This window comes from the organism of the source record quoted next, unplaced genomic scaffold (assembly GCF_019419815.1).
Source record: "Pyrus x bretschneideri cultivar Hongxiangsu unplaced genomic scaffold, Pyrus_bretschneideri_v1 Contig6, whole genome shotgun sequence".
In the NCBI taxonomy this organism is placed as follows: domain Eukaryota; kingdom Viridiplantae; phylum Streptophyta; class Magnoliopsida; order Rosales; family Rosaceae; genus Pyrus; species Pyrus x bretschneideri.
In genome coordinates, this window is record NW_025999798.1 from 6,069,138 (window position 1) to 6,094,532 (window position 25,395).

The following is a 25,395-nucleotide window of genomic DNA, read 5'->3' on the forward strand; positions in this document are numbered from 1 at the left end:
GGAGCCAGAGTTTGGTCTGCACATCTTCTTTTTCAGGCTTTTCTATTCAAAATTTAGGACACAAGATCTCTTCCTGTTGCCTGTAGTTTGCTTCATTAGTCACTAATTCAGCATTATATGCTTTTCTTGTTGTATTCACATCTGGGATGTTTATGTCTTAAACTTTATGCCCTCTTGTGTATATGATATATAATTAGGAACAAGGGGATGATATGTTTATGTCTTAAACTTTATGCCCCCTTGTGTATATGATATATAATTAGGAACAAGGGGATGATGTACTTAGTTCGATCATATCCCAAATTTGGCCACGTGGTAGAATGACAATCACTACATATATATAATCTAAAAGACATTCCTCTACATAACTACAACTAAATAAAATGCACACAATTGTTCATAACCTTACTCAACAACTGTTGTCGTTGAAATTTTAAACTCAAGATCTTTCTAACAAAGTGAAAACTAGACATCGCCCCGCCCCATAGGACCACAGTAGCCCCAGGGCCACCCTACTTTTGTTTATAAAAAAAATTAGTACTACTTATTTTTTTTATGTTTTTTATCATTTTTTCCATGACTTTTTCACTTAAACCATTCCAATTTCCTAAACAAAAGATCCGGCCCTCTTTAAATATTTTAAGGATATTTATGTAATCTAGTCTAACCCTAAAGCCTACCTATTCCAACTTCCAATGCTTCTATTCCTTTTTCCAATACTAAAAATTAGTATTTTATTATTCTCCAAGTTTCTAGCTGATTGCAGTCTGCCAGTCTGGGTTATGGCTGATATATGTGTATTACTTTTCAATCAGTCTTTAATTTCCATGATCCTCAAGGTACGAACTTCAAATCTCCAAAGTTGTCACTTTCAATTTTCTTTTGCAATTTGCTAATTCATATATGTTGTCATCTACAATTGTAAATTAATTTAACAAATAATTTTTTTTTTGTAGATTAAAGAATTCCATTATTCCATCATTCCATCAAAGAAAAGACGTTGAAGTTTAGTTAATTGGTCAACAACCCAAAGTATGTATTTTACTCCAAATTTCTCTTACAATTTTTGTTTATAAATTATGATTAAATTGATGTCTTGCAATTTCTCTTAACTATTGCCTAATTTGTTTTAGTTTGTAAAATTAACATACATATACTATGCAATGGTTTCGGAATATGAAAACTCGTCGAGGACAATTATTTTAATTATTGGGGATATGTAATATTATCAATGCTATGTTATTTTGAATTGTTACTTTTCATATATATACTATGATGTTTTGGTTAACAATTTTGTAACTACTATTGATTTAATTTTTTTTTTTTTTTAATATTTGTGAGAGGCCCCTCTTAACCCGAAATCTTGGCTCCGCCACTGGACATCACAGCTCTAATTAACCAAAGTGAAATTTTAGTATTCGTATTTGTGAGACTTTTTTTATTTTATGCCTTGTGATGATCAATCAAGCAACGTGCCTTTTAACAAAGACACAGTTTTAGTTTCTGATATTCACATTTGAATTTTAGATAAATTCTCTGCTATCCGATGTACTATATTATGATATTTAATAAAAGCATCTTATTCAATAATCAAAAAATAGTAATTTTCTTTTTGAATATAAATTGTTGAGAATAAACAATTAGATTTTTGTAGTGCTGGTAAGAAACATAAACATTTACTATGACTCGTGTCAACTTGTTACACATGAGGCAAAGATTTTTAAGTAACTTCACATTTACCTTCCTTGAAGATTTGGTTTGTTGGACTTTGGAGTCAAGAGTTGGCTTGGGCTAGGCTTCAACTTGGACTATGGCCGAGTCACTCAAATGATAAACGGCCCACGATTTTAATGGATTTGAACTTTAATTGGACTATTGCAAACTTTAATTGGACTCTTGCATGCAAATATATCGGGTTCGACACTTTTCATTTTATGCTTTTATTTTCCATTATTTCCAACGACGAGAAAACTTTTTCGTTTTTATAACTCTTTATTTTCCCCCAATTCTACTTCGGTAGAAAATAGTGATCCGTCTTTCCCATGTTTTTTTTTTTTTGGGTAATAAACGGGGTGAAAGTGAAACACCCTGAAACTAGCTTGAAGAGATATCATTACATAAAAGGTGAGTCATAAGGCCCCCATCATATCATCAGAGTCTTAAAACCATTCGCAGTTACGTTTTTCTCCCTATGCACATGAATCAATTCACAATCCCCAATATCTCTTTTCAATTGTCTGCACTTATCAATGATGTTACCAAAAGTATAAATAAAAAGATATCTAAAAAATCAAGATAACAAAAAAAACGAGAGAATGAATAACAGGAAATTCGTGTTATGACTACAAAGAATAAGCACGAAGGTATCTGTCACATCTCAGGCTCAACTCCACCTGCTTTGGGCCCCCACGATTTTGTTTCTAGGAACAGACACGAGAACTCCAATATCTCTTTTCAATTGTCTGCACTTATCAATGATGTTACCAAAAGTGTGAATAACATGATATCTAAAAAATCAAGATAACAGAAAAAACGAGAGAATGAATAACAAGAAATTCGTGTTATGACTACAAAGAATAAGCACGAAGGTATCTGTCACATCCTAGGCTCAACTCCACCTGCTTTGGGCCCCCATGATTTTGTTTATAAGAACAGACACGAGAACTTCCCAGTAGCTCACCCATCTTGGGATTGCTCCCGCGCAAACTCACTTAACTTCGGAGTTCCTACAGAACCTGAAGCCAGTGAGCTCCCAAAAGACCTCGTGTTAGGTAGAAATGAGAATATACATATAAGGCTTACAAGATCCACTCCTCTAAACAATATGGGATGTTACATATATGTATTATTTTCATTCTTGACATATTTTACATTTACTAACACACAAATAATGAAAAATAAACCGACCTCACGTCGGAATTTGTTATATGTCATAACCAATAGAAAACATTAGTCGATCAAGAAAAAAAAACGTGGGAAACATTCAAAGAGGCTCCTTCACGACACTGAATGGGACTGGATTTGAATTCAGTGTCTGAGTTTTCCAACGTTTGGTCCGGCGTTGGACCTGGCTGTGTATGTTTGTCAAATATTTTGTGTTGCAAATTTGAATTAATTTTTAACTTTAAAAAAAATAAAATAAAAACACATTGACTAAGGATATGTTTGTATGTTGATATATATTAAAAAAAAATGTTACGTTGTGATATGGGCGTGACCAAAATTATGCGGATCAAGATGCAGTCAAAATTGTTCCCTAAAAAAAATAATGATATAGTCAAACATTATATTAGTAAGATTTATGTGACTAGGTCACCCATAACGGCTACGCTTAAAGAATCAAACTATAAGAAGAAAAAAAAAAAAATCTATTGACTGAGGTTACATGTAAAGTATAGTAATAATCAACTTGATTACGTTTAAAGTCTGATAATAAAGTGTTTTAACCATGAATTGAGTTGCGAGGAGTTTATACATGCAATGCAATGCAACCTTAAAATTAGATAATAATATAATTACTTTATTGTGTACAAAAGTCAAAAGATTCAATCTATCAATATGATAAAACTTATAAAAAATATGACCAAAAAAAAAAAACAAAACTTATATAATAATGTTGAGATGTGACTTCAGTACTATGTGCTACAGTTTTTTTTTCGGTGTTAAATTTTATTTTTTTAATTTTTTGTAAAATTTTTAGAGACGGATGGTGCGAGATTGGTTTTTCGTCAACACTCAAGTGCAAGGCACCAACTCGTCCGAAGGAGAAATGATTGTTATACCAAGAAACTCCCCGCCCGTCCCACTTCTACTACTTTTTATTATTAAAATAAAAATAAAGTAAAACAAAAACGAGATCAAGCCACTATCTACTAAAAACAATTAACGAAAGCTATGTATTTTGATTCATGAATTCTTCAACTTCAGTCACTTGAAATTGTTTTTCGACGATTATAATGCTCATAGTGCTTTAGTCTTGATCTAATAGCTTTAAGATTTTATTACCAACATCCACCTCTTCATGATATGGTACATCGACAACATTGGACAGAATTAACTTGGCTACTCAACATTTCAGCAGCCACTCCTGCTTACATCAAATTTTGTGTGGATAAGTGTCTAAATTTTGATTAAAATAATCAATACTTGAACACTTATCCATCCAAAATTAGGTATAAACAGAAATGATTGCTGAAAATTTAGCAGCCAAGTCTTGTTGATATTGAACTTCATCTCATTCGGGTCATTCTCTCTGAACAGTCTTCAGCTGGCTCCAATTGCCTCCATGTTTTTTCGTGTCCATTAAAGATCGCACTCAATGATGGCGTTGCAAGAAAGCGGTAGATCATGCACCTTGTTAAATTTATATTTTACAATTATTAAGTCTTCCATTTTCAAACCATTCATTTTTTATAACAATTAACGTTATGTACCACTAAATGAAAATTATTAATTAAAAAAACACATTTAAGTATTTAAGTAACTCGCCACTTAATACTATAGTTTTTTAGATTTGATTTTTATCAAAAGCAAATTCAAACCACATTATTATGATTGACTCATTGTATGACTTAAGACACTCTCTTACTACCTTAATATAAATAATACTTTTTATTCCAAAACAGAAAAATAGTATTTAAGCGACGTGCTAATTAATCTACTGGAGAAAATAAAAATAAAAAATATTCTGGCATTTACCCTGGAAATTTGATGGCCGAAGAAAAAGGTGGCGGCTGAAATGAGGAGCCAAACTTGACAGGTGGCAAAGACCAGGCACCTAGTCCTAATCAACTTCTCCTCTTCTTGCGTCAGATGCATCACCAGTGCCCCCGCCTACCTCTCCCCAACCTCACGAGAAAGTTTTAGTTGTGATAGGAATACGAGTAATGCATCATGTGTTTTTATGTAAATAATAAGAAATTTTATTTTTTAAGTTATTAATTGTTTAACACACATATACCACATTTATATAGCAATATGTGGTGTACCATTCTGTGTGACGGTTACACTAAAAAATCTCTCTATCCTCACCACCAATGGGATGTGTGAATGGACCAAACTACCCTTCCTTCCTCCTTCTCTTGGGATCTTGGCAACCAGTGGATTCTCCAGAAATAACAAGACTTGGTTGCTGAATTTTTAGCAGCCACTCCTGCTTACATCCAATCCTGGATGGACAGGTGTCCAAGTTTTAATTTTTTTAATTAAAACTTGAATACGTGTCCACACGGAATTAGATGTAAGCAAGAGTGATTGCTGAAATGTTCATCAACTAAGTTAATTCCCTCCAAAAATTAGCAAACGATAGGTCACCACCAAGAGAGGATCTTTATCGGATTCTCTTTCTGGGGATCTCAGGATCTTCCAATCACATTCGTTTATCGTGCATCGTGCGGTTAATTTTTACCATGTACTGTTTATATTCAAATCGATCATAGTACATATGGATAGGCATGAGCACGCTTCAGTACAGTTCGATATGGGTTAGGATTTGAACGCATACGCGTTCGTCTATCTTTTGCGGCTTACATCAAAAAGATTATATTTATTAAAAATCACCTAAATTCAAAACAATGTGACCGTTGGATTGAGTTTTATGTTTATTGATCTACTAAAATATAGATTGTTTGGATCATTGTTACAAAATGGACCTACATAATATCAAAATTTGTATTAAATAGTGTTCTAGATCCTAATATGATAATTCAACACAGTGGAAAAGTCTTACCAACCACTAAATAATCGAAGGGCAATTTGGATTGCTTTGGTTTCATCGTCTAAAAACAATACACAAACCAAATCCAGCGACATACATATATATATACACACAATATATATGTATGTCAGTTAAATATATTCGCAGTAATGTTTGGTACAGATATGGCTTCACAGTCCCAATCTCAGCCATCAGCGCCGTCGTTATTGCCGCCATCGACGACGTCGACTCTGGATGCTCCACTAGGTGCGCTCGGGTTCGAGCTTGAAGAGATAAGCCCCAACAAGGTCTCTGGTCGCCTCCATGTCACCGAAAACTGCGTCCAGGTCATCATCATCATCTTCTTTCTCTTTTCGTGTCATGAATCTTTTCCTGCTCAAATTTCTGAAAGATGTTAATTACAGAAGCAAAACAAAACATATATGACTAACTACTTACCCATTCTTTCCTGCTGAGACCAGCCATTCAAGGTGCTACATGGAGGGATATCAGCGCTCATCTCTGAGGCCCTGGCCAGCATGGGAGCTCGCCTGGCCTCTGGTTTCCAAAGGGTGGCCGGGATTCACCTCAGCATCAGCCATTTGAAGCCCGCCAAGCTCGACGACCATATCTTTGCTGAAGCCTGCCCGGTCAATGTCGGCAGGACCATTCAGGTAATCCTCTCAAGTCTTCATCAGCAACTGTCATTACCAATTAAAACACAACAGTTATATCATTATCAACAACAATATCTCTGCATAGGCTCAATCTATGGACTTCAATTCTCAATCTCATTCTTCCCAACATGCTATTTCCAGATAACTTCCTACTGAAAGAGATTTTTACTAAAGAAATGTGAATGCCAATACCCAATTATCCACATTGGTTTTTCATCTTTCATCAGTTTATCATTTCCTTTTCTGTAACGAATATTGATAAGCGGATTACATAATTCAAGGATTGTTTTCGGGTTTGGCTATTTTTGGGCAGGTTTGGGATGTGAAACTATGGAAGATTGATCCTTCGAACTCAGACATCAAATCCATCGTATCATCATCAAGAGTTACTCTTTTAAGCAACATGCCTGTGCCGGAGCACGCGAAAGGCGCCGGTGAAACGCTCAAGAAGTATGCCAAATTATAAACTTTGTTGTATAACCCACCCCACACCCCCCAACACCCCCCCCCCTCCATATATGCTTGTGATTTTCCAGGAAACTATACTACCCAAGCCTATTATTGATTGATTTAAGCTTAATATTTATTTACAATTCCCAGAAAACCCGATTATCTAAAGGCTTCTCTCTTAGGAAGTTCTCATTATTTTCAATGGTGAATTACTGCAACATAACTCATTCCATTCAATGATTAATTATTGCAATATAACTCATTCCGTTCAATTGGTGCCTCTCAAGTGACTATTCTTTTCTCCACATCAATCACACGGGATGTTAGAGTTTTACTCCAAAGTCAATTTAATTTATAAAAATTAAAAATGAGTATTATAAGATTTGAAGAATGTGGGGTGTGTAGAAAATGTAAGGTGTATATTAGGAATGTGGGGTGTGAGGATATTTTGGGAAAGTATGTAGGGTGTTGTAGTAAGATAATTTTTAATTGAAAAAAAACAAATGTGAGGTGTATTAAGTATATGGAGTTTATTCAACAATATGTGAGGTGTTAATATAATAAACCTTAATAAATCATACAACTTAACATTGTTCCTATAAATTGAAAATTTGATTAAATTTGCAAATACTCGATTCAAGAGTATACATACATAGACACACCAAGTTGAGATTAAATGGGAAAATCTACAAGACTACATGTACATAATTTGATTCAACAAGAAATTGTGAATTCTTGTCAAACCGAGTTGCGGAAATATGTTCCCTTGACAACCCCAAAAATTCAAAATAGTACGAGCAAAAGCATGTTTTTTATTTGATAAGCAATGTAAGAGAATTGGGGAAGGAAGAAAATGCAAATAATTACCTGAGAGCGGCAAGCTGCTTGGCCAAGTCGTTGATCTCAACGCCGGAGAGTTTGAGAGAAGAAAGCATTCCGGGCACCTCCCGGGACACCACATTGGATAGTTGGTCCACTGCAGCTGCCAATCTTCTCATAGCCTGAAATCCGAATAAGCTTCATTCGCTCACAAATTGATAAAATGATTCCATTGCTCAAAATTCAAAGCACAAAAAAAAAATAAAAAAAAATTGTAGGGGATGTGAGTGAGCGAGTGAGTGGCTTACGTTTATTGTTAGAATACAAAGTATAGCGACGGAGAAAACCGCCGCCTATGATGCACGGATGCAAAGAGGATTAGATTTCGAAATTTTCTTCTCTAACAACTCATGTGTACTTGAATTTGAATAATAAATTATGTTTTAAAATGTATATTTTTGTTGCTATATATATATTTGCCGTATCCATTGCGTACCATATCTTAATTTTTATAGATTTTTCGCATCGTCGTGTCGTATCATACTGCCGTATCCGTATCCATGCTTCATAGACCGCCGCAGAATCCTGCAGGTCAGAGTGCCATTAACTCAATAAGCAGCAATTACTGGTTAAGTAGTAAAATGGGCGAATGGGTTTTACCGTGGAGAGGACGAAGAGGGGAGAGAGATGGCCCAACTCGGCGGTGGATCGAATTCGCTGAGCTTGACGGTTTGTGCGGACGGAGTAATAGCAGAGGAGGAAGAAGAAGAAGATAGCAGCGGTTGCGTTTGGGACTTGGAAGGATGGAGTCCTTGAATTGAAAGTGGGTTTTGGGAGTATCGGCAGTTGCTGCGTCGATGCAGATGGAATATTGGGATTTTAGGAAACAAGAAAGGCGGTTGTGCGGCTGCCGCCGTGAGGAGAGCTCCACGGCTTCACCGTCATGACCACTGTAAGGGGCTGAACCCACATCTCTCGACCGTGGAACTCTGCGTGCTGTCGTCAAAAACAAAAAATGGAACGACGTCGTGCTTCTTTAATCTGTTTGTTCTATGTCCATTTCCAAACGGCATGCCGTTGTGCCTACCTTTTTATGTGACAAAAAAATATTCCAAACTTTTATTTTTGCCTTTATTTTTTGATATGTCTTATGAAACTCGAATTTAATCTTACTTTTATCCTTCAAACAAATACATATCACTTTGCCAATAGCTCTTTTCTCTTTTGAAAAATACTCATTTTTCAGCTCAGATTGGCTATTAATTATTTTGGTATTGATTCTATGATCAATTCTCTTTTCTCTTTTTTTTTTTAACAAAAATACTCTACGACCTAATAAGTTTTGAATACGTGCAATTACTTTTTATTTGATATTTTATTTTTCCAAATTCATCTATATTTGTGTTAATATCTATGTAGTTTTTTTCTACACCCAACTCAAACTTTAAGCGTGAAACGTCTTTATTAACCTATTGCATAATTATCATCAAATACAAGATGAAATTAATAATAAAAATATGATTTGTCAATAAACTCATACCTAATAATCAAGCCCTAACTATCACGTAATATTTCTCCTACGTTCTAGTTTGGCAAAAACCCGAAGACACTCTCATAAAGAAAAACAAACTCTTTTTGATAGATAAATGGTGATTTTGAAGTTTTGGATCCTTCAATTAAGGTATAAATCAATTTATGCAAGTTTTTTTTTTTTTGGTTTGATTTCAATTATTTTATGAACCCAAACAAAAAAAATCCTGCTGATGTCTATGAAGCACGCTTGCACTTGCTTCAGTCAATGTCCTATTGTTGAGTGTTAAAAACTTTTACTTTAGGAATTTGGTTTCTTTCTTTTTCAATTTGTGGTAAGTTAGTAGCATGCGTAAAAATCATGTTATTAAAATAGTGATCAACAATACAATTTTTATGTTTATGTTCATGCTTCTTTCTCTTATACAAAAAATGACGGTACTCAGTACAAATGAACAGGCTCACCAAATGGAGTTGCTCTCAAGTAGCTTTTTTTCTCTTCCTTTGAATTGCTTGGACCTTCTCCAACCCTAGGCTAAAACTCAAATTTCCATTTCTATTCCCCTCCCAAAACTCAACCCAATCCAATGCTAAAATGTGGCCTAAAACCTAAAACTCAAATGGAAACCAAATTTAGCCCGGGATTAGTGGGGTTGGCCCACCATATATGTATATTTTATTTAGTTTTATATTTATAAATACATTGAATCTAACGGTTAAAATATAATTTGATAAAATTCAACAGTAAAAAAATAATTTAACGGTTCAAATTTAAATCTAACAGCTAAAGTAATTAAAAAAAATCTTTCATTTGTTTCACATTTTTCATAGTGTTTAACGAGTTTTATGGTGTCGGTTAGTGATTTTTTAGTAGTTGTCAGAATCTAAATATTTTTAGGTTAAAATGTTCATAAAATTAAATTAGGATAGTCTACATAATTTTTTATTTTAAAAAAGTTACTTAAAGAAAAAAATGGGGTGTGCTATCCACACAACCCAAATTACTTCTCACACACCCCTTGTTCATTTCTGTCCGTTGATCTTCTTCAATCCATCCGATCTGACGGCCGAAAATTAGAAGGGTGTGTGAGAAGTAAAATGGGGTGTATGGATATCACACCCCAAAAAAATTAGTCTAATTTCATTCTTTAATAATCTGGGACTACAATTTTAGGCCATAAGGGTTGGAGCAGAAAAACTGTTTCTGGGTTAAAACCTAAATTTTCTGGGCTAAAAATTTTAGGTTTTAGACCAAGGGTTGGAGATGGTCTTATAGGTGCAAATATTGCACACACCAACGAGTGTGCTAAAGAAGCCAAAATAAATGCAAGAAGGTAGTTTAGAGGGACGGCTTGTTTGCCATGGTCACGCAAAGTAATTTGGGATTTATAGAGAGCAAGGTTGTAGAGGTTGATGAAGACTCTATGAAAAGCAACTGTTGGAAGGAGAGAACATCAGAGGAGACAATGCTTTGATTTTGGTTTTTTATTTTTTCAAATGTGTGTAAAGATGAATTTACATATTGAATTGGGGCCTTGAGATCTCAAACCCTAAACCCTAAACCGTTTTGGGTTTAAAGAGATATTGATAGTTTAATTAAAAACAATATGGGTGTAAAGAGTAAGCTTGATATAGAGAGAAGTTATATGAGTTATATAACTTATATGTGTGCTTTTTCCTCTACTGATTTATGATCTGATTTGCGTGGAAACATATGAAGATGGAAGAAGAATCATATCAAGGTGGCTGAAGAATAACAACTCACATTTGGCATCTATTATCTTTCAGTCCACAGTCACGTACTGTTCTTTAATTCTGTACAAAGTATCAAAATTTATGCTGCATATATATATATATTGAACCGGTGCTTCATCATATACCTCCATCAACGTCGAAATCGACCTAACTTCGCAATGGAGGGAGCCAACGGTAAGTGTGTTAGAACCTCTCACTTCAACTTAGCACAATGTATTTCTACTAACAAACGCAACAGCTTAACCCAAAATGTTACTAGTACCAAGATGATGCCACCGGCCTTGCCCGAACGGCCGCCATCTTCTTTCTTTCATGCACTTATTGGTATTGACGGATTAGTCTGTTTCTTGAAACTTATGTGTTTGCTTGGTGACGAAGAAAACCCCGCGACCTAGTAAACTCTGGATGCTCGTGATCACTTTGTTTCTCTAACTTTTATGCTTTCATGGGTTTCTCATACAGATGTGCAGGATAGAGATTACAAGTTTTTAAGAAAGGCGGTTGAAGAAGCATATGAAGGTGTTGAATGTGGAGATGGAGGCCCTTTTGGTGCTGTTGTTGTACAAAATGATCAAGTTGTTGTGAGCTGTCACAACATGGTCTTGAAGAACACAGATCCAACCGCGCATGCTGAGGTCACAGCAATAAGAGAGGTTAGACGAAGGAACTTAGATGCAACCGGGAGGCCAAGGTGGTGGTATCCTAAAGCTTAGAATACCGTCACCTTAACGTCCTGATTGCAAGGAAGTTTTTCTTGGAAGTTTAGACCTATCTCATATGAATTCTTCTCTTTTCATAATGTTTTTCGCTATGCAAGGCCTGTAAGAAGCTGAAGCAGACTGAGCTTTCAGACTGCGAACTGTATGCATCTTGCGAGCCTTGCCCCATGTGCTTTGGTGCCATCCATCTCTCAGGGATCAAGGTTGAACTGGCTCGAAAATCTTCCCAGGTTTCTTCCTTAATTTCCGGTTTAATCTATAACGCGTAATTTGTACACTAATGTCTAACAGAGGCTGGTCTATGGAGCCAAGGCAGAAGCAGCCATTGATGTCGGTTTTGATGATTTTAGTGCCGACGCATTGAGAGGTACCGGCTTCTACCAAAAGGCACAACTGGAGATCAAAAGAGCAGATAGTTGCAGAACAGGTCTTTGAGGAAACAAAGTTCCAAACGTACTGAACTTTGTTGATGTGCTTCCAAATGGCTTCTACTCCATCAAGCTTGACATGTCGAATAAATTATTACAACAGTAATAGCCGTGCTTATTCAATCCTCTATAGCGAAATGCAAAGCATTTTGATCGTTATGTTAAGCTCTAATGCCAAATCCAGTCAAGCAAATACTTCTAGCCTTAGATGGCAGCACATAATTTACAACAGAATAAAAAATTTGGCAATTGTTGCATCTTATTGCAATTCATACCAAGCAAACAGCCCGCGTTTTATTTATATAAGTTACAGGAGGCCCTAATGCATCGCATTGGATACTTAAATACATAACCCAATGGGACATTTACCGATCCATAATATCTTATTTTCTATGATAATCGTTTAGTATTAGCATAAATCTTTTACGTATAAAGTGGGAAATCAAGTCTATGCACTACGTAGCTTTTGCGAATCCTACCCTGAGATTACCGAAGTCAAACACCGTGTGGTATGCTCCCAAGAACAGAGCTCCAAGAACCCTGCACAATGCAGTAACGTCATTACATTCTTGTACAGAACTTAATAATCAGACATGTCATGTCTCATGGATAATCAGAGGCGTAGTCTCTCCCCTCAGAGTTTTAGCATAATCACAGAAATTCGTTAAGTCGAACATAGAGGGTTCATAGTGGCTTACCATAGAGGACCTTGTGGAGGAGGCACATCCAAAGCAGTAAATCCACTAAGACAGACAGTGGAGCATTTTTCTTCAACTTTAAGTATGTACTGAACATGAAGTCCGAACGGTGTAAATAAATTTCAATGAAAAAATCTTCAGGAATGAAGTGAGACTTGAAGCATTAAGTATACCTGTTCTGGAGAGAGGGTGAAGGATTTGTTTCCAATTGTAAATGAAATGTCTGGCATGAACGCAATGTTATCACAGTTGACAAACGACTTTTTTACCGGATTTGGAAGCTTCTCGCACAACTTTATAATTCATAAAACATTTGCAACGAAAGAAAAGAATTAAAAGAACTCGTAGAAATTGGTCAATAATCTATATGCATATTGTCAGTCATGCAGCCTCAGACTTGAAGAACAATTACCTCATTCACATAGCTAAATATTTTTTCCTTTGCTATTTGTTTTTTAAGCTGTAGTTGAACCCAGTAGACTACCATTTCACACAAGGTACATAAAGGAGTTTCATCGACTGATGACTCCCTCCCGGTTTTGCTCTCAATCACTGACTCAATGTTATTGCTGCAGAAGTAAAGTTTTTCCTCATGTTATGGTTATTTTGACGAAGTTGTAAAAACTGATAACAATTGTAAGAAAAAGAAAAGTCTCAACTTTATATTCTGAGAACCGTCGTATAAACATAGACCCATGTCCACACACACTACATCAGGCCGTACCTGCGGACAATGTGGGGTAAATTATAAATTAATGCAGTAATCCATTTCTTGAGAGGAATTTCAAATGAAGTTTTGAGGAGGTGAAAAGGAAAAGAAAATACAAACCCCAGATACTAAATATTCCCATATCAAATTTCCGTAAGTGGCAATGACATTTTTACATTCCAAGCTCGCAAGCCCGTCTGCTCCAATGGCATGGTTGATCTGAGCCACAATAGTCTGAAAAGGAAGAGCTAATCAATGATGGAATACAGGTTGTTACTGCAGAAAGAAATCACAAAAGAAGGTAAATTAATTCGAGTGAAGTATTAGGCACGAGTTGATACAGTTGGACCAGCGAGGAAGGATGTCCCTGAGTCTATAATGGCACCACAACCGCCCCTGCACAGTCCTGACAATTTCAAATCTTGATGTTATGCCATGAATTCCTAGACTTGCCGAGCAAATTTAATCTTTTGAAGATGGAATAAAGATAGTTAAAAAAACATAGGTGTGGAAATGTGGTAAAACCTGTAGAATTGTCTGCAACGATAACATCTCCAACCTCAATCTATAGAGATCAATGAAACCAAATCAAATGCCATTTCATTAGGCAAGAAGAACATATTAGAGAGGAACATCAACTTTTTATCACTACAATAAACCTGCCAGTAACCCTTTTGTGAAATTGGGACATAGGTGTGATCACCAATAAAGTGCCTCCAATCAAATCCACCAAAGACGATCTCACCTCCCAACTTCGATGTTGAATCATGATTTAGCCAAATGGAGAAAATTTCCTGGCTCATATGACCTTGTTGCACCATGTTAAACCTGTACCCGGATAACTAATGCAAGCTTTTAACCATAAAAACTCTTCTTATTTCTAAAAGCATCAAATTCCAACAAGAAGAGAAATACCGCTAAACTAAAAGCCAGTTAATGATATATCAGTGTTAAACAGTTTATGCCAGAACCATACCACACTGGTGTGGCTTCACCAACAGAGATATCCTGAAATCCAAGTCCAAGGACTCCATCAAACTTCGCCGTTAAGAATGTTAGGAATCCTTCCCTTGTAATCTCAACAAATTCCTATAGGATGGGAACAGATATTGCAATAGCATCAACAACTTGGAACAGGAACACATTTAAACAAAAACTTCAGATAAACCAAAATGGAAAAAGAGAGCAACCCACTTGATCTTTGATGATAACATTCCCAATTTTCGAATTATCTCTGCTGAAGTAGCCGGAAATCGAACCAGACCCATAAGGAATTTTGCAGGGTATTCCTAAATAACAACACACACATCAATTTTCAGTTTAATTCTATCAAGAATTGATCAAACGTAAGGGTTAAAAAAATTTACCAATTTTGGAGTAAGTGCTTGAAAGGCTTGCCCTGTATTTAGAATGAAAATAGCAAGAAATCTGCAGACATCCATTACTTTACAAACTGCTCAAAGACTACAGGAACAACAAAACACTTGAAAAAATTCACTGCAAATTACGCTTACAGACAAGATGCATCTTGAAGATGGGACCCACAGATTGGAGCTGCCAGTGTCAAAGACAACACCCAAGTACTGTGGTGGGGTGCCAATAGCAATCTCTCCATAAAACTGGGTGTCCAGATAATTTTTCAGATACACAATGTTGGATTTAAGATCATTGGGTTGAAGAGCTTGTGACCTGGTGAGTCTTGCATCATTTAATCTGGTGAGGTCCAAGGGCTGCTTCTTTAGACCAATTCTCAGCAGCCCATCACTGGATTTTGTAGCAGTAGACAAAGAGCCTGACCAAACCCACAGGCTAATTGCAACCAGAAGTACCTTAAACCCCATTTTTCAGAGTTTATCAGGCTGCCATGGAATAATATTAAAATACAATTTTAGCAGACCGAATTTCACATCCCTAGACCCCAACCTCAGAACTAATCATCCATTCAATTTCATTAATATGTATACGACAAATTTTCACTACCAAACTTTAAAACCGTCTCCATTTTTTTTTTATATTTATTTTTTTAATTTTTTTTTATTTTTTTAATTCAAGTTTAAACTACGAAAAAAGATTTGAACTTAAGCACACAAAATTCACAACACTACCCTAATCAACCTAGTTACACCGCCGTGATATACAACTTGAAAAACTTCATATAAAATCATCATATTGCAAAGATTTGAACTTGCCTAAGAAGTTATCTGGTATGAACGAAAATTTTGCAATTAGCCTCAGCCTTATGTGACTACATCATACGAGTGGAATATTCCATGATTAAGCTCAATCTTCTTACCAAATCACGTTCATATTCAGAGTCTAACAACATACGAACATGCTCGACAAGATAAGGTTATCCCATATGTTTGATTTACATGATAACGAGTATGAAGATGTGGAATATTGAGTTAGTAATGGTATATTAAGATGAGTGGTAATAAGAATTTAGAAACTCGATAGTGTTCATCCTTCATACCTGGAAGCAGTTTCAGGTGGGAAAGAGTGGCATGGCTTTACGTGGAGAATTGTGAGAGTGGCACCAGTTGCCGTTTTTATGCTTCTTAGTGTAAAAGTAGCTTTACTGGGCAGCACTTTTTTCGTCCACGATTTATAGAGAGAGAGAGAGAGATGGAGAGTTTGGGAAACCGCAAGGCAGTTTCCAGATCCGTAGGGGTTAGGAATTGACCAAAGAATATAGGGAGAGTGACACATATCTTTGCTTGCAGAGATTGCTCAGCTGCTAACTGCTAAGGATTTGTTAATAAAATGTTGGAGTTGAGTTGGGAAATTTCTTCATGAATTATTGAATGACCACAATTGCAAGCTTAGTTGGCACATACTGACATACTGATAAGTGATAAGAAGTGTGCTGGTTACAAACTTTTACTAAAAATTGGAACAAATGTAAAGTAAAAAATAATAGAGGATTCTAGAACGTGTTTATATACCCGCTTTTGTATTAATTCAGTGGTCTTCGAGTTCTCTTTTTTTTTTTTTTTAATTAAAGTTTGTAATCGGTTATGTTTTGTAATATTTTGATCACATTGTTGATACCTCGGTTCACTTACATGGATCCTAACTATGTAGAACCGGGCCTTTAAGATGACATCAACAATGTGATGAGTAAATTCTTCCCACCTATTTAATAAATGATTTATGACACTTTGCTATTTGTTTTCGTAAGTTTTGGGTGATTTGTTGCAGGTTTACTTTTGACGGTTTAAAAATGTATTCTTCCCTAACTCGTTCAGGCCCTAGTTGCTCAAGAACGGGTGATTTTGAGAGTGATTCTCTTCGTATCATCTCAACTACCTAAAGCCCTACCTGACTTGATCATTCATGTTCCACTTGAGAATTGGTATGCACCTTGATTGTGTTGGTATTCTTTCTCCTTAAATCAAATTGAAAATCTCGATTAAAAGAAAATCCCTAATGGTATGTTTGGATGAGGGTTTTAGGAGACTCAAGAGCTTGATGCCAAATTACGAAGAAATGGACCATAAAATGTAACATGGATAAGATTAGAGAAACCCTCCATGAGCGATTGAGCATTACAAAAGCAAGTGTGAAGGGTTTCTCTAATTTCATCAATGTTACGTTTATGATCCATTTTTCATAACTTGACATCATTTGGGTTTTCTAAAACGCTCATCCAAACTTTACCCAACAAAATATTATCAAAGAGAAGAAGTTTGGGCCTAGTGAGCCATCCTCGTGATGGGCCCAAATAGAGAGCCCAAAGGTTGATAGTTGGGTTGGGTTACTTAAATATCATAAAGTAAGGGGTAATTGCTGTTCGATTCTTGAACTATTATCTTAGTTGAAGTTGACATTTTATAGGTAAATTAATTTCGTGAACTATTTGAAACTAACTAATTAGAACTTCATCAGACTCGATAAAATTTCATTCATTTTGTTGTCAAATATTAGCACATAATTTAACACGTGATTCACTAAGGATAAATTCGTCAAGTAGTTGATGACAATACGGATAAAATTTCATCGAATATGATAGTAAAGAGTTAAGTAGCTAAGTTTAGATGGTTCAAGGTTAACTTTATCAAAAAAATAGTTCAGAGATCAAATTAAATTAGGATAATAGTTTAGGGGTCAAACGGAAAGAGGTTAGCGCCCAAATCAGGCGTGTAACGGCGGCAGGTTTTTCATCGTTACTTTCTTCATTTTGGCGCTTGAAAGACGTTCATGTCGCAAAAAGGACGACAAAAAAAAAAAAAATCCGAAACCCCAAAAATTCAAATACTCTCTCGGCACTCTGCAACTCTCTCAGTTTTCTGTCCAACAATGGCGTTGGACGACGACGACTGGGATTTGAGCGCCGAAGAATTCGACTCTCTGGAAAGAGACGCGTTCCAGAAACTCGCTCAGCAACGCGTCAACTCCGCTTCCACGTGTTCTTCTTCTTCCTCTTCGTATCCTTCATATGATCTCCTCCAGGTGCCCCAATCTTTTCCCAACAATTACAACAGCAACTGTAGTTTCCAGAGTTCCCCTGCGAAACCCATTTCGAATTCTCTTCCGAACAAGGTGAAATTCGTTTTTTCCCGTCAATGGCTCCTTCTTTTATTTTCCAGGGTTTCGGATGCCTAATTAATTGGAAGTGTTCTTTCTTTATTTCTGAATTTTGAATTATTGCCATGTTTTTCTTGGATTTTTTTTTAGTAAAAATTAGAAATTTAACACCTTTATCTGTTTACATGTTTGTTTTGCAACAATGCAGGTAGCACCTTTGTCTGCCGGGACTAGAGTATTACCTCCATCAGTCCCATGTAAAGTAAACCTTGGTAATTTTCCCTCCTTACCCATTTCTATTAGACAAGTACTTTGAAGTTTTGAACTCTTCTCTTTTACTGAAGTGTTAAAAATCAACTATTTCCAAGAAAAAGTAGCATGAAACCTTATTTTGACTTCTTCGTCACATATGCTACTTCTATCGAGCATGAATAGTGGTCTTAAAAGGAGTTATCACTTTGAATGTCGAAAACGAATCAGGAATTAAATGTCCCATCTTGACAATGGCCAATGGTTAGTCTTCCAATTCCATACCAGTTTGAACCTTTTGCACTCAACTGATTATATTACTCGCTGGTTGCATTGTTATATTCTGTCTAACTCTGGGCACGTACCTCTATCTCGTTGCCTTTTTGCAAGAAGGTGAACGTCTAAAGGAGCTACCTAAGATCACTGTTAAATTTTTTCTTCATGCTAGTGGAAACATTGCCGCAAAATTTCCTTATGACCAGGTATTCCTTTAGGTAAAGTATGTTCCTTCACAACACTTGTCAAATTCTTTGTTTTCTTATCAATTAGATTCCATGTTACACCAGGCAGTAGTAGGTGCTGTTCGCAAGATCCCCAAAGCCACATGGTACGGTAAAGGAAGGTATCCAACTCAACTCTCCTTCCTACCCAAAGCCACTTGCAAAATGCTTTATGCTTTTTCTTCATATCTTGTATGGATTTTTTAAAAACATGGGCATGTTATGGGATGGAGCCCCAGACAGATGTAATAGTTTTGAATCTGCAGGTTATGGATGTTCCCTATACCTTCTTTGTCTTCTGCTGAGAAAGTTCTTCATGAGACATCTGGTGTTAACGTTGAGGTGATAACTTTTGCCCTTTTCCAGTTTTACTTAGGTGTTACATGATGGTTCAGCTTAAATTGGAACATTTTGATGTATACATTGTTACCATTTGTGTTTGAAGTTCACCAAATCTGGATTGTTTTTTCATTTCATTTTTTGATACTTTGTTGCAACTTGTTTCAGGTAGAGAACTTAGATCCCTTAGTTCACCGCGCTATTGCTGCTACCTCTGTTGTTCCAGACCTTCGAGGTAAAGGGTGATTATGCTCGTATTAGCGAAGTTCAGTTTGTGCATAATTGATATGTTGGTACGAGTTGTCTTTTTCTTTTCCAGACAGTTTTCCGCTTTTACTTAATTCTCTGGTTGATTGAATAAGATCTGTAACATGTAAATTAGAAGGAAAAAAAAAAGCTAGTTGACAAATATGTTTCCTATATGTTTGAGGGTAAGCTCCTTGTAAGAGTAAATATTGGTCTAAATTGTGGTATTCTATGTCTCGCTTTGTTTTAGAGTGACAGGTTCTATACATCTTTCATTTTTTTTCTTTATAACATTTGCCTCATATTTTTAATTGTTTTTTTTTTTTGGTCTCTTCCCTGTCCAGACCAATATGATAGGATACCTAGTTGTATTGAATCAAGGCTCTTGCAATTTCAGCGAGAAGGTGTTAGGTATATTGTAAATCTGAAGATTCACCATATGTTTTCTGATAATGTTGTGGATATGTATAATAGTTTTGTTCCCATAAAATATTGTCGTTTTCTTAGTTATCATTTTAAACTTTATCAGTATTGTTTTTTCCAGGTTTATCTTGCAGCATGGGGGGCGTGCTCTCCTTGCAGATGAAATGGGATTGGGAAAGACTTTACAGGCAATAAATTCTTCATGCTTACTCTTTCTGTACCTTCAATGATAAAACAGTCCCATACAACCAATCCTGCATTTGAAAGTTCTTTGCACTTATATACAAGTTTTCCTGGTCGTTTTCCTTTGACAAGCAGCTCTTAATCTTATGGATTTTAACTTTGTAGAACTTTATGTATTTAGAATGCTAAAATAGGATAACATAGGTGGGCGCTTCCTAAGTTCCTATGACTATATGGGTTAGAACCTGCAAATGTCAGACACTTTGGTAATCAGAAGTTTGGAGGACAAATGAAGAATATTTAATCTTGCTATAGGTTCAAGGAAACAGAGAGATATAGAAGAAAAAAGGTGAGTAGAAGCTAGGGGAGAAAGTTTAGATAGAAATATCAGTGGGATCTTTGGAGGACATCGCAAATTGCGTGCTGTCTCATGGTGAGTTGCAGATGCCAGATTTTTGAGTAACTAGAAGAACTTTGGGTTGAATTCATTCATTAAATCCAATTCCAGAATTGTTAGTATAATATGGTGCCAATATGGTGGAGTTCAGTTGTAGGGTGATTTGTTATGCTTCCATAGGATTGGAAATTCTTTGCAAAACCATTCCCAATTTCAGCCTCAGATTGATACCTTATACATTTTGTTTTCAGGCTATTGCTGTTGCATCTTGTGTTCGTGACTCTTGGCCTGTTCTTGTAATCACACCATCTTCCTTGCGTTTACAATGGGCCTCTGTAAGTGCGGTATTGAATTCTGTTAGTAAGAAGATTGATCTTGCCAAATGTAATGTACCCTTTTTCTTTCTTGCAGATGATTCAACCATGGATGAACATCCCTTCATCAGATATACTTGTATGTTGTTCGCTATTCTTGTCTAAATATTCTGGTCACTTTTTGTTTATGCAGCTTGAATATTGAACAGATTTGTCTGTGGTCTTATGCCTTGTTAGTTATTATAAACTTTGTATTTGAATTCTTTTTCCACTAGGTTGTTTTGTCTCAATGCAGTGGTTCAAACAAAAGCGGGTTTACAATTGTATCCTCAAACGCCAAAGGGACCATTCATCTTGATGGCCTATTTAACATCATCTCCTATGATGTAGTCCCTAAAATTCAGAATCTACTGATGGCATCTGAGTTTAAGGTGAGGACTAAAACAATCAGTGTAATGTTCATTTTACCTTCTGTATTCAATAACACAATCTTTTATCTTTGATCATCAGCTGTGTCAGAACACAGAGTATGTTGCCCTACACATCCTCCACCTCTGTTTTTTGGATGGTTTTAAAGCATTTAAGTATTATAAATGATGATGCCTATTAGGCCAAAAATGGTTTGGTGTGAAAAGACCTAAAGCTGGAGAACATGTGAAAGAATGAGTACACTACTACACTTTGATACGGCTTTCATTTCTTTAGATATTTTTCAAAGAGTTCATAATTATAGATTGATTAGTTTTTAGAGATGTTTGTTATTTACCGTTCAACTCTAGGTTAGCTAAAACACAAGTCTTTGCAGTACACTTGATTACATGGAACCATGTGCTACACTTGTAAAGGTAGGATGTGAATGAAAATCTTAAACTATTTCCTTTTTCTCTCCAATGGTTCTTTGTCCTTCACATTTCTAACAGACCTAATGATAGAAGAGTTTGGTGTTTTCCTTGGATACTTTTTATAAGGAATTTAGATATTTATGTTAGGAATTAGGATCAAGGTATACACTCTAGTTTTCATGTTGGACTTTAACACTTACATAAAATTTTCTTTAGAAACAGTTTGAGCCTCTTTTAAATTGATAAATAGTGTCCTGCTGGTCTTCTCTCTTTTCTTTTTCTTTTTTTTTTCTTTCTGTTTCCCGCTTCTTTCAGATGCTGCTTCCTTTGATATGTTCTTAATTTTTTGTTCAGGTTGTGATTGCAGATGAGTCACACTTTTTGAAAAATGCTCAAGCAAAGAGGACAAGTGCCTCCCTTCCTGTCATAAAGGTCTTTCTCTATTGTGAACTGATGACTAGCTTTGCAACTACTAACCTTTTCTCATTCCATTCTTCTAGAACCTGCCTTTGAGTGACCGTTTGTATATAAGTATTTTGAGGTGTACGTTAGTAAGATATTTTTCTGGTGCCTCCTACCTTGACCACGTAACACTGATATACCATTGTCATTTCTTCTTAACCATGCAATTGATAATAAAAGTAGTGAATCTGAGAAGGTTCACTACTTTTATTATCAATTGCATGGTTAAGAAGAAATGAAGTTGATAATACTGGAAATACTGGAAAAAATTGTTTCCAGTATTATCAATTGTGAGAACCTCATAGGCTGGTTCAGTGATTGAAGTTGATGAAAATACTGGAAACAATTTCAACATTTATCAATTTAAATTTGCATCAAGTCATCAACTAAAGTCTGATTTTTTAGGCCTTTTCTGGTAGATATATAGAAAGGAGTAAAAGCTCAAAAAACTACTTATTGAAAGCATTGAGTTTTTTCTCTTTGAATTTATGCCCATTTTGGTCAATAATGCAATAGGGTTATTGAAAGTATTGATCTCAATCTCTCTCTCTCTCTCTCTCTCTCTCCTCTCGTTTTCAACAATTTCAGAGGGCTCAGTACGCAATATTGCTGAGTGGAACTCCTGCTTTGTCCCGACCGATTGAACTATTTAAGCAGGTATTTCAAAACTCTAGTTAAGAAACTGCATATATGTATCTTTATCTAGAATGTATTCATTTGTTTATTAATTTCTTCAAATTTAACAGCTTGAAGCCTTGTATCCTGATGTATACAAAAGTGTTCATGAATATGGTAATTGATATTGCAAGGGTGTAAGTCACTATTTCTTTATCCTGAAGATGTTCTGTCAGGTCATAAGAGATTTTATTCCTTACTCGTTTGCAATTTCAGGGAACATTTGGATTGTATCAAGGTGCATGTAACCATGAAGAATTGCATAATTTGATGAAGGCAACAGTGATGATTCGCAGACTAAAAAATGATGTTCTTTCTGAGCTTCCTGTGAAGCGTAGGCAACAGGTCAGTGTCTGTGACTTGTGGGAGGGCCTTAGTAGTCCTGTTACAATTAGTGATCTTTATCTTTCCTTCCCCGCCCTTGCTGATCTCAGGTCTTTTTGGATTTGGCTGAAAAGGACATGAAACAAATCAATGCTTTATTCCGGGAGGTAATCTAAGTCTCTTCAATGAAGTTGATAAGTTGAGAATAAGTAGCTATTGTCCTCTTGGAGTTCCAACTAGCTGAAGTTTATTCATGTTCTGTTGTGCTGTTATGTTATATGAAGCCTTTTAATTTCCTTTTTCCCCATCTTTTATTAGTTCTATGATTTCTTTGCTGTGGCACCGTGTTTATTCACATTATTTATGTCATAAAGTTTAATTGATATAAGGAATATTATAATAGAGCTTAGCTGCTGTTTATCTCCTTTTTTATAGTTGGAAGTGGTAAAAGGGAAAATTAAGGCCTGCCAATCCAAAGAAGAGGTTGATTCACTTAAGTTTACTGAGAAGAATCTTATTAATAAGGTATTCATGCATTACGCTCGCAGTATAGGGCAAATGGGGCCAAAATAGTTCCTTTCTTATACCGAAAATGCTGAATGGTCACCCCATTTCTTATTGTAGTTTTTCTTTTACAATTGGATAGCCACTTTGAACCCTTTAACTACCTCATTTGTGCTCCAGGTATATACTGATTCTGCTGAGGCTAAGATCCCAGCTGTTTTGGATTACCTGGGAACTGTCGTTGAGGTACTTCACCCTATGTTATATCCTGCTCTCTTTCTTTAGTTTTATTTCTCTAAGGTGCTTGTGTTTCCTTATCGTTAGTTTAGTCTGCATGTTTTCCTTTTCAGAGTTTTAAACGTTCTATAATGGTTCTTGCAGGCAGGCTGCAAGTTTCTTGTATTTGCACACCATCAGTCCATGATTGATTCGATATATCAGTTTCTTCTGGTAAGGCCACATGAATTTTTCCTCTAGGATTGACCAATTTCTTATAAGAACTTCCAATTTTCCAGAAAAAGAAAGTGGGTTGCATTCGAATTGATGGAAGTATCCCTACCGTGGCGAGGCAAGCTTATGTTACAGAATTTCAAGAAAAAGATTCTATCAAGGCAGCAGTGGTATGGCAGTTTGCTTCATTTATTTACTTTGTTTTACTGTGTAGCCTTACTGAGTTCTGTTGTAGTTGGAAAATTGTTAAAAAACAAAATACTGAAATTTTTGGAGTGCTACAACTCAGGTTGTTCTGTGATTTGCGTCTAATGTTTGTCATTAAATATCATTGTGCAGCTCTCTATCAAAGCTGGAGGCGTTGGGTTAACTTTGACAGCTGCAAGCACTGTTATTTTCGCAGAACTGTCATGGACTCCTGGCGACCTAATTCAAGCTGAAGATCGTGCTCATAGAATTGGCCAGTTAAAGTTCGTGATTCTGAAGAACTCCTTGCAATAATTTAAAAATGTTCTCTTCGACAGTTCATGTTTCCAAGGCTTATTGGTGTTGGGCTGACCTTAAGCCTATTGTTATTCTTAATTTGTTAATACACAAACAGCAAACGTTGATGCATTTCCTTGATGTGTTTTGTTCATGTTTTTAGGTGTCTTCAGTCAATATATATTACCTTCTAGCAAACGACACAGTTGATGACATTATATGGTAAGATTTTTCGCAATTGTCTACCTTCCAAATAGTTTGATGATTTTTGTATCTCTTAACACTTTATCTTCAGGGATGTTGTTCAGAGCAAGTTGGAAAATCTCGGACAGGTAATTTCAATCACTTCTTGGGGAGCGTCTTAAATATAGTATTCGTTGCACATACATGCACACATTACTGAGCTCTAATTCATCTTCTGTATTCCTTCTTGGGGCAAAAGGGAAAAGAAACTTCGTTTTTTATTATAGTAAACTGAACTCTGGTTTTTGGACAATCAGATGCTCGATGGCCATGAGAATACCATGGAAGTTGCAGCCAGCCAGCCACGAAGTAGCCCTGCAAAGCAAAAACTTGCATTCAGCCAGCCGAGAAGCAGCCCTTCAAAGCAGAAAACAATCGACTCTTACATGAAGCGTTGTAACAGCAGGGAAGACCCCGAAATCAACCCAAGTTCAAAAACCCAAAGCACTGAATGAAGACTACCAAATGGTGCGTTTAGAGCACAATATTGAAGCTAAACTAGTGATGCGAATGGTGATCTTACCGTGTGAGGTTAATGTAACCGTATAGTTATGTAGATGTTGCCGGAGTTGCATACAAGATTGTTTCGACACGCATGCAATCCATCGAGGTCCATCGGATCACCCCCCGCAAATACTCTTCTAAAAAATAGGAGCGTTTTTATAGAATACACCAGTGTACTCTCCATTCATTCGGTGCATGCCATATACTATAACATACTAGAATTTTCGGAGATCGGGACCTCTTAAAGTAA

The 25,395-nt window shown here is 36.0% G+C and overlaps 3 protein-coding genes, 1 long non-coding RNA gene and 1 pseudogene across 5 annotated transcripts; 3 read left to right on the plus strand and 2 right to left on the minus strand.

The window, feature by feature from the left end:
* Positions 1 to 5,739: 5,739 nt before the first annotated feature.
* LOC103944795 lies at positions 5,740 to 8,683 on the minus strand. 2 transcript variants are annotated; one of them, XR_007253658.1, is made up of 6 exons: positions 8,302 to 8,683; positions 8,138 to 8,226; positions 7,950 to 7,994; positions 7,690 to 7,823; positions 6,155 to 6,396; positions 5,740 to 6,088 (listed from the first exon to the last, which is right to left on the minus strand). It is a non-coding gene; the product is annotated as an uncharacterized LOC103944795 (long non-coding RNA). The 2 variants fall into 2 exon arrangements; XR_007253657.1 differs by lacking the exon at positions 7,950 to 7,994 and having other exon boundaries at positions 8,302 to 8,677.
* LOC108865307 (1,4-dihydroxy-2-naphthoyl-CoA thioesterase 1) lies at positions 5,848 to 7,094 on the plus strand. The gene is made up of 3 exons (XM_009355170.3): positions 5,848 to 6,042; positions 6,178 to 6,369; positions 6,686 to 7,094. The coding sequence occupies exons 1-3, from the start codon at positions 5,866 to 5,868 to the stop codon at positions 6,836 to 6,838; spliced, it is 522 nt and encodes a 173-aa protein (XP_009353445.1). The 5' UTR covers positions 5,848 to 5,865; the 3' UTR covers positions 6,839 to 7,094.
* A 2,372-nt stretch (positions 8,684 to 11,055) lies between the features above and the next one.
* LOC103944704 lies at positions 11,056 to 12,176 on the plus strand (annotated as a pseudogene).
* A 138-nt stretch (positions 12,177 to 12,314) lies between these two features.
* LOC103944705 (aspartic proteinase oryzasin-1) lies at positions 12,315 to 16,110 on the minus strand. The gene is made up of 14 exons (XM_009355169.2): positions 15,954 to 16,110; positions 14,995 to 15,339; positions 14,848 to 14,908; positions 14,675 to 14,769; positions 14,457 to 14,569; positions 14,140 to 14,308; positions 14,006 to 14,045; positions 13,822 to 13,886; positions 13,601 to 13,714; positions 13,431 to 13,495; positions 13,184 to 13,340; positions 12,945 to 13,064; positions 12,772 to 12,860; positions 12,315 to 12,613 (listed from the first exon to the last, which is right to left on the minus strand). Exons 2-14 carry the CDS (start codon positions 15,319 to 15,321, stop codon positions 12,529 to 12,531), a joined length of 1,500 nt encoding a protein of 499 aa, XP_009353444.2. The 5' UTR covers positions 15,322 to 15,339; positions 15,954 to 16,110; the 3' UTR covers positions 12,315 to 12,528.
* Positions 16,111 to 17,573: 1,463 nt separating this feature from the next.
* LOC103944706 (SWI/SNF-related matrix-associated actin-dependent regulator of chromatin subfamily A-like protein 1) lies at positions 17,574 to 25,328 on the plus strand. Its single transcript, XM_048572269.1, has 24 exons — positions 17,574 to 18,022; positions 18,216 to 18,279; positions 18,443 to 18,520; positions 18,650 to 18,738; positions 18,823 to 18,878; positions 19,023 to 19,098; positions 19,264 to 19,330; positions 19,686 to 19,752; positions 19,886 to 19,952; positions 20,596 to 20,679; positions 20,756 to 20,797; positions 20,934 to 21,089; positions 21,855 to 21,932; positions 22,551 to 22,619; positions 22,854 to 22,982; positions 23,072 to 23,128; positions 23,397 to 23,486; positions 23,646 to 23,711; positions 23,847 to 23,915; positions 23,981 to 24,085; positions 24,255 to 24,380; positions 24,562 to 24,620; positions 24,694 to 24,730; positions 24,899 to 25,328. The coding sequence occupies exons 1-24, from the start codon at positions 17,681 to 17,683 to the stop codon at positions 25,094 to 25,096; spliced, it is 2,271 nt and encodes a 756-aa protein (XP_048428226.1). The 5' UTR covers positions 17,574 to 17,680; the 3' UTR covers positions 25,097 to 25,328.
* The last annotated feature ends 67 nt before the right edge of the window (positions 25,329 to 25,395 follow it).

What these genes read in the sequence shown, in the direction of transcription:
- LOC103944706 (XM_048572269.1), top strand. Translation starts at nt 17,681, where the DNA reads ATGTCGCAAAAAGGACGACAAAAAAAAAAAAAATCCGAAACCCCAAAA. An exon ending in TGATGGCATCTGAGTTTAAG is followed by an intron (nt 21,090 to 21,854) that starts GTGAGGACTAAA and finishes TTTTTTGTTCAG; the next exon opens with GTTGTGATTGCAGATGAGTC. An exon ending in ACAGTTGATGACATTATATG is followed by an intron (nt 24,621 to 24,693) that starts GTAAGATTTTTC and finishes CTTTATCTTCAG; the next exon opens with GGATGTTGTTCAGAGCAAGT.
- LOC103944705 (XM_009355169.2), bottom strand. Translation starts at nt 15,321, where the DNA reads ATGGGGTTTAAGGTACTTCTGGTTGCAATTAGCCTGTGGGTTTGGTCA. An exon ending in CGTTGCAGACAATTCTACAG is followed by an intron (nt 13,887 to 14,005) that starts GTTTTACCACAT and finishes TGAAATTGTCAG; the next exon opens with GACTGTGCAGGGGCGGTTGT. An exon ending in CCTCCACAAGGTCCTCTATG is followed by an intron (nt 12,614 to 12,771) that starts GTAAGCCACTAT and finishes TGCATTGTGCAG; the next exon opens with GGTTCTTGGAGCTCTGTTCT.
- LOC108865307 (XM_009355170.3), top strand. Translation starts at nt 5,866, where the DNA reads ATGTTTGGTACAGATATGGCTTCACAGTCCCAATCTCAGCCATCAGCG. An exon ending in TCACCGAAAACTGCGTCCAG is followed by an intron (nt 6,043 to 6,177) that starts GTCATCATCATC and finishes TGCTGAGACCAG; the next exon opens with CCATTCAAGGTGCTACATGG. An exon ending in ATGTCGGCAGGACCATTCAG is followed by an intron (nt 6,370 to 6,685) that starts GTAATCCTCTCA and finishes ATTTTTGGGCAG; the next exon opens with GTTTGGGATGTGAAACTATG.